The sequence below is a fragment of the Dermacentor albipictus genome, chromosome 1 (genome assembly GCF_038994185.2).
Source record: "Dermacentor albipictus isolate Rhodes 1998 colony chromosome 1, USDA_Dalb.pri_finalv2, whole genome shotgun sequence".
NCBI classification, from domain to species: domain Eukaryota; kingdom Metazoa; phylum Arthropoda; class Arachnida; order Ixodida; family Ixodidae; genus Dermacentor; species Dermacentor albipictus.
Genome location: NC_091821.1, coordinates 225,408,277 through 225,419,960, shown reverse-complemented (window position 1 = coordinate 225,419,960; position 11,684 = coordinate 225,408,277). Strand labels below are relative to the sequence as shown.

Here is an 11,684-nt window from a genome sequence, read left to right as displayed (position 1 = left end):
TTTTTTAAAGAGGAATCTGAGAGGGCTGAGTTTACGGCCGGTGCATTTGGCATGGAAGACGTGTGCAGCCGATGTATCGGATCCTGCTGTCTGGGCGTTTTGCCCATTGCATCTGTCATACAGTGCGCAGCTGCTGTGAAGTTAATATTCATTATAGTGATAAAACATTGTGCAAAAGGCCCTTGACATGTCCGTGCACTAAACCCAACATGTCCCCATGATGTTCCTCACGAACATGCAAGGGATGTCTACAGTGCGTGGAAAGTGTGATCAAATGATCATGAAAGGGGTGACTGCTGGACAAATTTGGCACATCTCAGGAATACCCAGATCCTCACAGTGGATGCCAAAAGGATATCCACTGGGTCGGTGCTTGACATCCGAGTTTACACACTTCAAATGAAGACAGGACAGGAATGTTTCAGCATGCAAACATTACTTTTTATTTGACGCCGGTGCCGTGCTTTTACACAACATTAGTGAGGCGCAGAGAGGCAATAAATGGCATCCAAAAATATGGCTACTCACATTGGCTCAAAACTAAGACCAGATATTCATCAAAGGCAGCTAACTTTCCTTCAGTAACAATAACTAAAAAATATCACAATCTATACACAAAAATATATTTATGCTATGTTTAAGTAAATATCACTAAACAACACAGCGCTGTCATAAATCACAATGATTAAAAGACCTTAAACTAAAGTGATTAAAAAGAAATTTCATTTAAGAATGGGCAGTTGTGGTTGTAAAGCTTGTAAATATATTGTAGCACTGGCATGCCTGAGCAGACAAAAGCACTTTTATATATTTTCTAAATATTTCTCATGTCTCTGTTAAATTATGTTAGCCTGAGAATCAGTTTCCAGCAAAATAGAGCTATGAGAATAAGCTGTATGACTCCAACAGTGGACACATTCTATATGCACACCCGCTATGAATAAAAAACAAGATCAACAATACTCACCGCGCCTATTGATGAACACGTTTGTTCTGAGCAAATCTAACATTTCAGCATGTGAAAGGCATGGCATACGTCTGAATATATGCAGCACACATGCGGTCCATCAAAACGAGACTTAGCTGACATGCAGACAGACAGAGAGACGTCTTACAAGAAACTTGAAACAGTGAGACACCATTAGTGTGAATGCAGTAAAATGGAAAAAAAATATATGTTGGGCCACTGTCCTCAGCACATATATACTATATATATACAACTGGTCGTGTATCTATTACCCATGACTAGAGGGAGGATTGCTTACACAGAGTTAAACTGCAGCCATATAGAGTATACATAGCTTGAATGGGCCCTGATCGCATAAATCTTGGGGAGATGCCGGCTTCAATAGAATCACAAGTGTATCGATTGCAAACATCAGATACAATGCTTCAGATTCATTGCCAAGAAAATATGTACAACTACGAACAAAAGTTTACAAACCATGACGTCCTGTGAAAATTTCTTCGCAGTGTAAGAGTGAGGTCTTGAATTAACAAGTGCTGTTGTCTTCAATTGCATTTGGGATCACCAGTATGTACAGTTGAGTTCCGGGCTATGTGCATAATTTGTGTAATGTGCATAATTTGCGTAAGCATGTTTTTGTAATCTCATGGTCTGCAAACTTTTGTCTGTTCAAACATTCTACATGAACAATGAACTCGACATTTTACATATAGTTTAGAACCAGAACCAGTAGCTGATATTTACTATGCAAGCTCAACTTTCTAAAATTATCAGAACAATCAATTCAGCACTTTTAAACAAACATCAAAAGGAAGATGTAAAACTGAACCATAACTGAAAAAATTATCAACAATGAAATAACCCTTTCATTATGGGAAATTGCAATTCGCACAGCCACGGGACTTCAAAAAATATACAGACTGCTGGTAGACTTTAGCTAAAATTTAACTATATAAAGGTAACTGCTTAATATTTGACTAAACAAAATATTGTAGCTTCTTTATTGCAAAAAAATCAAACATTGTTGAAATTTGAACTAACTCCTGGGGTTTCACATGCCAAAATCACAATGTAATTATGAGGCATGCCATAGTGGGGGACTTCGGATTAATTTTGACCACTTGGATTTCTTTAACATGCACCTAAATACCCACAAGTGTTTTTGCATTTCGCCTCCATCAGAATGCGGCCGTCGCAGCCGGGATTGAACCCGCGACCTTGAGCACAGCAGCCCAATGCCATAGCAACTGCACTACCATGGCGGGTATGAAACATTGTTACTGTACTCTCCATTTACAGCTTCAATAGCTCAGATCACAAATGCTATCTGGCTTTTAGGGCATCTTTCTTTAACACAAGCATAAAATGTGTGCAATACAACTTTTATGCAGCACTTCTTAAGTTAAACAATTCTCACACACTACAAAACATGTGGAATAAGTTAAAATGATGGAAGATATATGTCGCTTACTACAACTTCTACTTACCTGTAGTGATGCTGGCACAAAATGTATAGTGAACATGAGCAGAGAGGTTGATATGCACAGTAAAAAATATAAATCCATAGCACAGGTTAAAAGGTGAATGTTTCCCTAACAGCACACCAAGTACAACTTGCCCGAGAGAGTTACTATGCAAAACAGCATGTAGTGATTGACCAAAAGAAAAAGGACATAAGAAAATTGCAAGTCCCATTGTGTCAAAACTAGTTCCCCTATTATGTCACTACTTGAGGGCACATAGTATATAAAATGCATTTTTATGCATTGTGCCCTACTTTTGACACATGTACAATAATGTGTATGGTGTATAAAAACACACACATATCAATAAAGTAATATATTCAACAAGTTTTACAGTAAAACATGTTCCTTTGAACCACAGTTGGGCATGTTGTTCTTTTATAGTTAAGTATTTCAGAAGGCTTATCTGCAGCTGCACCTTTTGGACTTGAGCCCACATTAGCCTTACAGATCGCTGCTCTATAATACTAATTGTACTTAATGCCCTGAAACTTCACTTAACAGGCTTCACAAATCTGCAAACTTCAACTGTCTAAACATACAAGGTATGCAGTAAGAAAATTTATTTCAGTGAAAGTAAGCTACATCATTAAATGCCACATCAACCATGTCACTTAACCTTATAAATGAACAGAACAGAATCCGTTTGAGGTAACACAATTATGGATTCAGTTAATCTTTTTAGAATAAAGTAACTATGCATTACGTGATGCATCCTGTATCTAGTATTTCTACACCTACACCTGGGTTCAAGCATTTTACATAGCCAATGAGAATACACGAAGGCTTGTGAAATATAAGGTGAAGCAAATGATATGTGCCAAAGACACTTTTCTGTGAATTGCAAATGCTTGTTTAAGTGAGGTTTCAGTGCAAGGAAAAAGGACGAAAAATAAAATAGAATAGCTATGGCTAATTTAACTGTAGAAAAAGAATAAAGTAAACACGGCAGTGTTCACAAGTCTGTTTCATTCAAACTGTTTACGGATTATTGTGATGGAAGCTAATATCGCTATAAGTCACACACAGTGGCATAAAATGATCCTGTCATTCTCAGCCTAAAGTGACAATGCTGACTCCAGCAAGGACTACTGTATGATCTGATGCTGAATGAGCTTGATACTGATACTATCAAGTTGGCATATTAACAAATAAGATTGAATCAGCAAAGACAGATTTACCTTGTACATATTTTAAAACATTGCCCATAAATTACTTTCTAAATGTGCAACAACATACAAGAACATGAAATCCAGACAAACACGCACAAATACATATACACATGTGCAAAGGAAGTTCCACACATAAAGTGTCCACAGACATTAAAATGGCCATCCTTGTACAGGGTTTAATACCATGAAACAAACAGCGATTGTGCACACAGTAACTGTGATGCGAAGTAGGTGAACAGGCACAAATTAATTTGCACAAGCCAGTTCACACATTCAGTGTTGTACAATACAATACATTAAAAAACATTACAGTTATCTGGAAGGTGTACAACAATGCTAGCCTTTAGACCAGACTGAATGCAACATGCGCCTCTTCAGCTGTTCCTGTTCAAAGAAGCAGCTGATGAGAATGCGAACAAGAGAATGACAGCAACCCTTTAACTTTTTCCTGAGTGACCTAATATCACCGGGGCTCTGTAACAACATCAGCGGACACTTGAAATGTCTTACCACAAGGAATGGAAGCTGACCTGACAGCCCAACGCTGGATATCACCATCCGGTGTTTCAGGCAATTGAGATGACAGGGTGAACACTTCACCCTCGGCATCAGCACTGGACACTGTTGTTGCAGCAGCAGCAGGTGGAGCTATTAAGCGTTTGGCAAGAGGTGGCAAGGCCCTGACATGTGGCCGAGCTTCCCGTGGGCTCTCCTTGTACAAATCTGAGTGGTGCTCTATGAGCAACTCTCCAGGTGTGGATGCTGGCAACACAGCATTTTCAGAAAAGAGCAAGTTGCTAAGGCTTCCTCCACAGGCAGAAGTGCCCAGGCTTAAGGCTGCATTGGCTGCCACGGGAACCTGGACTGCATCATCAGTGTCCAAGGATGACTGGGAGACTGAGCGGCTGGCTGAGGTGATGCCAGCCAGGCTGATGGAATCGAGTTTAGGTCGGAGATCAGAGGCCCTTGCAGGTGATGTCATCCCTATGTGCATGAGAGAGCAGGACTTTGATGCTGTGGTCACTTGAAGTAGCATTATCAAAATGAAGGCAGAGCGACAAAGCACACACAATGTTTAATCTCCTCCTTGTGTAGTACAACCAAACAACACTTTTAATAAAACACGGCACAAAGACTACAGGGCTATGGCCCATGGATGCTTTTGAAGGTCAAACCAAAAATGGAAGGAAAAATAATTAAAACAAGAGAGTTAGTACATCAATAAACTTCCCTTTGTAGCTAATATTTGATTGCACGTTAGTACTATACTGCTTGGGGGCGTGTTAGTAGCACTGATCATTTTGAAGAAGAAACCTAACTTTGTACACAAGTACTACAACGTTGAAAAATGTTTGGTTTCTGCAAAAAACAAGCAGTAAATAAATTCTCTTGCTCATTCCAGAAGAATATAAATAGTTTATGGTAAACAATTTGTCATTCTAAAAATATAAGTACCATGCCTCATGCATAAGGCTTCTTTAGCTGCTCCTATAACAAAGCTTTTCTTTTTCTGTGTGCTTGAACATTCTACCACCTTATGGCTGTCACTAAATGCCAGCTGATGCACATTTATTTTGAATGAGAAACATTTCATCCATTTTAGCAAATCAAAAATGAAACCAAAGCAAGTGCTTCAGAACCACAAGTGCATCCAACTGCTGTACCTTAGCCTCAAGCAGTGAAATTTCTCATATCAAACAGGTGCAATAAGCATCTAAAGCATACCTTTGCTTCAAACCTTGGCTTAGATGTACTTAAATGAAACAAATACAGACAGCCCTTTTATCCACTGTTGAATCCTTCTGCAATTTCTGAATATTGAAACTTACAATAAGACTGTGACCAGCATTACTGCATGTGCCAAAATGCATACAAAGGATTATCCTATGATAAATGTAATACGGTCAAGTCCACATGTAACAACCCTGTCTAGAGCGAACTTTTGGTTACTGCAAATAGTTGCTAAGTGCTCAGAATGTTTTGCAAGGAGTTGATGAGAGAGCCATCTACTTATAGTGACCTTGTGCCCTGCACAGTCCTGCTACAACAAACGCAATAAATCCCAGCACGCCAGCGTCTAGATGAGCCAGGGGAAGGGAGAAGACATGTGGCACCCCCCAAGCACATGCCACGCCACATAGTCAATCAGTGCAGTGTTTCAAGCCTCAAGTTTATTTATGTTCACTTATGTTCTTTTTTTCTTCTTTCTTTTAGGCTCGTGGATGTCCTGCCATTGAAGTGGCATTACACAAGCAATCACAGCTGTGCGATGCATTGGCTTTTCTTCCCTTGCATAGTGTTGGTGCTTCAAGAAAATGAAAACGCATTTCTGGGGTTTTAAGTACAAAACCACCATCTGATTATGAGGCACGTCATAGTGGGGGACTGTGGATTAATTTTGATAACGTAGGGTTCCTTAACATGCACCTAAATCTGAGTACACAAGTGTTTTGCATTTTTACCACATTGAAACATAGCTGCTGCGGCCAGGATCGGACCCATGCAGCGCAATGCCACAGTCACTGGACTACAGTGGTGGGTACGTTGATGCTCCCCAACAACACGTGGAGCAATATTTTTTTTTTCTGCAGGAGTTTCAAACTCACTTGAGGTTGCCATTATCGCCAGCAGTGAAGCACTTGCATTCTTCATTCGCACATGGTTTGCAATGTCAGAAGGAGCCTCAACATCAATGAAGTGAAAAATTATTGACATTAGTAGTAAAAATGCAGTTTTTCAAGAGCTTGCCAATTGTACTAAGAATGAAGATTTGTGCAAATGGAGTGCTGAAGTCTGCAATCTCAAGCATTCTGAAGGAGAAAGAGAAGATGAGGGCTGCAATAAATGAAGACGGCGAGTGCAAAGCTCAGAATTGGCTACATCAGGCCACATACAAATATGGTGAAGACGCCCTCTCCACACACTTCATAGTGCCAGGACGTTGAATATTCCCACCAGTGGCACTGTAATGCTTGCTAAATCCAAGGACATTGCTTCTTTTCAGGGTTTTCAGGAGGATGACTGGATTAATCGCTTTAAGAGTGTCATGGCATTGTTTACAAGTCTGAAAGTGCAGAGCGTGCTTTTGCAGATAAGGAAAAAGCATAGCAGTGGAATAAAAAGAACTTGTAAGCGGTTCACCATTACGAGAAAAAAGATGTTTACAAAGTGAATGAAACTGCTTGGAATCTGCAGGTCCTTTTCAGAATTTAATGGTAAATACCAAAAACTTAAATCACTATATATAATGTCAGAACATTATAGAAGGCCATAAGGTTAGTATCATTTTAGTTTCCTCTGACTTTTTCTATATACTCTTCTTTGTAATGAATTATTTAGTATTCAGCCAGTGGCTTCAAGCACTATTTGAAGCTGGTCTTTTCCAAACATTAGAAGTTTACAAAAAAATTCTACTGCTTGAATGCTCTCGTATCACCATGCAATGTGGGAAACAAATATCTTTTGGAATGGAATGAACCTTTCCAGGAATAAGGACAAGTAGTCAAAACAACAGCGTAAACTAACTCTATAACTCTAAAACTAACTCTAGTGAAAAGAAAACTGCCTGTTTTTATAGCCATAGACACACAGTACAGCACATCAGATCCTGAAAGAAACACGAGCCACACCAACAAGTGCAGAATACAGACGACTTACAGTTTGCACATCTTTTCATCACCCATACAAATGTATAAAATGTGCATAAGTGCTTTATGTAAAAAAATGCGAGGCAAGAAGCTTATGCAGCTTGCAACCACTGCAGTGAAAAAGGCGCTGAAAACAATAAAAGTCAAATGACATTTACAGCTTTCAAGCTTGGGGAACAAAAAGAAATGGTGCAGTTTCAGCAGTGCAGATTAAACTAGACAAAAACAATGAAACAATGCCACTGAAAAATGGCATAAGCTGCAAATTCGTTAGCAAAAAAAAAAAAGAAGGAAAGCACTAGATGGTTTTACTAATATATAGAAAAAAATTAAGGGGGGCAAAGGTCTGACAAATGTAGTTTCTGCTCACTGACAGGAAGTGTGACAACTCATCTATCCCAGCGCACAATAAATGAGACAAACAGAGCCATCAATGTGACTACTAACGAAGCTTTACGGTTATATTAGTAATAATGAAGTCCCTGTGCTGAAAGGTTTTCTGTAGTCGCCACCTCTTTCCATATGCTTCAATAATAGCAATTTTCGAGCTTACACAGCCTCCAGGAGAGCTATTGTTTCTTAAGAGTCTCGTACAAGTGGTAACAGCGTACAGTTTTAAGTGCGCACATTGTATTTTGGCTCCATATGCACTTAACTGCTAGTGATATTTAGCTGCAGCAGTTTGCCAAACACTAGAAACAGTTCTCGCCTCTCGCGATTCTTAAAAACCAGACAGTCACAGTTCACAAACGCCAAAGACTTATCTGCTCTATCATGCAGAAGAATTGCTGCACCAACTGTTTCCCAGAGTTCAACTGCATTTTACATGTACTGCAGTCAGCTTTGCATCCAGTGTTGGTCACTTAGGAATTGAGGAGCAGTGTGCTTATGCCTGCCTTTGGCAATTTCTTCAACTACTATAGAGAAAAGAGAGAGCCTTGGCAGTTGACACAAACGTGGAGTGGCAACACGCATCTTTTCTGTACATTTAGCTTTTCCACATGTAGCTTGTTTGCACCTTAGTTTCACGATTGCAGAAACTGCCAATTTCTTGAGCTACACTGTTGGGATTGAGGAGGAAGTACATAAAGTGCTGCGGCAGAATTGTCTAACAAACAGTCACTATAAAACCTCCGAGTGCCAAGACAAAGCACCAGTGATTGTATTGTAGTTTTACAACTTCTTTAATGAATTACACTAGTGTTGTCAGCCCCAAGACAAAGCGGTGTCGATCATGCAGTCAGATTTTGTGGCTATACCAGTAGAACTAATTCATAGGCATCTTTCTTTCGTTTGCTGCATGTTATAGCACATCTAGAGATGAGCACCAAAGCAAACTTTTTATAAATGGATGACACTGTAAAATGCTAATACTAATCAGCCAAGCTTTCTTTTTCCCATGAAAACAGAATGCGGGAAACTAGGTGCCTCACATCTGATAAAATTATCACCCTTGTAATATTGTCTAGTGGGATACAGAGAGTTCATGTTGCTTGACAGGGACTCTGAAAGTAACAGTAGTGAAAATGAAAGAAAAGCTTTACCTAATTCTGTTTTCTATTTTCAAGAGTGTCTTCAGAGATCGATTAATCTGTAGTCCGCGTAAGTCCATCAAGTTTGCTGTTTACACGAAATACAATATTAATTTTGTTTATTCAAATACGAGACAACTGCAGTATGTCACTTGTTAGTAAAATTGTTGCTAATCAAGTTCACCTTTCACCTCTTTTGTTCACACTAGCAAAGTAGCTTAAATTGGTGTATTTCTCATACGAAATGCTTTTAATTCCAATTTCAACAATTGACTAGGGCCAATGATAATTATAACAATTAACAGGGTTTTAAATGTCTTGGAATGAAACCTCATGAGAAATTCTGCAGTCACACTGAAGTAGTGCAACTCAAGTAATTTACTGAGATCAACAAATCTTGATAAAGTTTATGTTATGTATGCTCCCCCTCCTCTCCACACTTATGAACTATTTCTTATATTTCACCTAAAGCTGAAATGCTGCATCACAAACCATGACCCAACTGTTACCATGCAATTACGCCTAATACAGCAGTCGTCCATATTGATTTTAGTGAACAGACAGTTGCATGACTAAAAATTACATCAAAGTGTACATTAATAAGCTAGACAAGCACAACAGTATTATGAAAAAGAAAGTATCGGAGTGCTGAAGCAGATCTGCTGATTTTTGGAACATTATTGTGTGAGCGTAAGATAAAGAAATAAATAAATACAAAAAAATCAACTTCATGGGAGGATTGTGCAGAGCAGTCCATGAGACTAAGGAAATTGCATTCTCTAAGTTGGATTTTGAGAATGGAACTAAAGCAATAGCTGGAACTCGTGATTACATGGGGAAGAGGTTTCTGGGAAACAAAGGGCCAGGAGGTGTGGGGAGAAAGCACAAGAAGCCAGTACCTGCAGAGCAGCCAAGGCAGGTGCAGTGTAGTAGGACATGCACGCTCACAGCCTCACAGCGTCTGTGCGGTGACCCCAAGAACCACTACCTTGCTGATTGGCGAGCCCCACAATCGGAGCGGCATGGCTGCCATGCTCCGACACTTCCATCAGCTTGCCACCCCGGTTCTTGCGAGCCACCTAAAGAATTTTAAAGGTCTTATCACAATGGAGACCTCTATGCATTCTGTTAAACATGCAACATTCTTTATTGGAGAGCTAAACACACTGTTTTTTGTGCATAAACTCACAAAAAATATATTTTAAACTGAGGGTGAGACTAACATGTGAATTTTGCTGTCAGCTATGGCTTTATGGCAATGCATACTGAATTGCTGTGCAGCTGCCTCTGAAGGCAAAACTCGCATAGAAGTGCACACATCAACAGACCTAAGCCTACAAACAATTCGCTTGGCAAAAAAGTGGGACTCTGATAACTAGAAATCGCTAAGATGAAACAAACTTTTCTGAGGTTAATGATGCTAGCATCAATTGAGCATGTGAAAAAGTGTTGAACCTGTTACTTTCCAGCTCTGTCAAACAAAACAGTGCCATGTACTAACAGATCTTGACACATAAGGCATTACTAATACCGATCTTGCTGCGCCATTTAACGATTACTTTGTTAATATAGACAGTACTACACCATGTAACCAGCATGCTCAAGACGTGATTTGCCTCAATCCCCCCCCCCCCCCCTCTCTCAAATGACTACATTTGTCTTCTCAGAAATTACAGCAAAAGCAATAGACATTCTAAAGCTTATGCAGTCAAATAAGGCCATGGGTTACAATGGTACAGCTGTAAGCTTACTAAAAAAAAAAGTTGCAGTTTTGCCTGAAAGGTGCAGCATGGATTAGGATATGATATTAGATTATGCGTGGTGTTTAATGGCGCAAGGGCCATGCAAATTATTAGACAGCTATACAAAGTAGGCCTAGTGGTTTTATCAGCTGCATAAACTGCTGTATACATTCGCTTATTAACTAAATTAACAAGCAAGTTCTCACACATGCACAGGCAATAATGAAGACATTTCACTCTTTGACTGAGGACACTCGCTGTCAGAACGATGGTGTGATGAAGAGCAGCAGCAGTGCCGGGCGAATTCCCCTTCATGCCGCCTTTCGCTTCACGGTGAACCAGGCAGAAACACGAAGCCATAAGCTATCTCGAGTCGCCTAGCCTTCGAACCCATCACAGGTTACCTCCAAGATAGAGCATGCCTGGCCGTGCTCAACTGCCACAGCCACAGTAGAAGAGAAGACATTGCTCAAACCGAGCTGTGGAATACTCCAGCACATTTTGAGACCAATAAACTTGTTTTAAACTCCAAAAAGGCGAAGTTTATAGCATTTGCCTCTAGCCAAAATACTGGTTCTGACACATGTGCCATGTATCTCAGAGACACAAATCCAACAAATTAGCAGTGATAAATATTCAGGAATAACTCTCGACTTGTCACTACACTGGGCACTATGTATTAAACGAGCAACTAAACAATTTGTTTTTCATTGTTATGCCTTACTGAGGGTACGCAGACATTTCCAAGCTTAAACACAGTTTTTTTTAAATATTTCAGCATATTTAATTGCCATTTAGCATATATTGAATCATGGTGTTTGACTTATGTCTTGTAATAGACACCTTTGCTTAAAATTCATAAACATGCTGTAAGAATAATTGCATCAGTGACTAAGGATGCACTTTTCGCACAGCATCTTGCATAGTTAAACATGATGCCATTTATCCAAATTCAGGACTACAACACAGCTGTTTTCATCCATAAAACACTAGCCATAAACATGCCAGATCTTTCATCAATATTTCTTGCAACTACACAGGATATTAGGCAGGCTGAACATAAATTCAACTAGCCAAAACTCGCATTGTATATGCTCAATG

The 11,684-nt window shown here is 39.5% G+C and overlaps 1 protein-coding gene across 3 annotated transcripts in view; it reads right to left on the bottom strand.

Annotated features, from left to right (window-relative positions):
• Positions 1-419: 419 nt before the first annotated feature.
• Positions 420-11,684, bottom strand: part of LOC135912075 (palmitoyltransferase ZDHHC11-like) — a 70,522-nt gene continuing 59,257 nt past the window's right edge. For 2 of the 3 annotated variants that reach the window (XM_065444459.1, XM_065444458.1), the window contains 2 exons: positions 9,830-9,920; positions 420-4,646 (listed from right to left, as the gene is read on the bottom strand). In XM_065444459.1, the coding sequence (XP_065300531.1) occupies positions 4,126-4,646; positions 9,830-9,920 (612 nt within the window). In that variant the 3' untranslated portion in view covers positions 420-4,125. Of the gene's footprint in view, positions 4,647-9,740; positions 9,921-11,684 lie in introns of all 3 variants that reach the window. The other variant, XM_065444461.2, reaches the window with a different exon arrangement.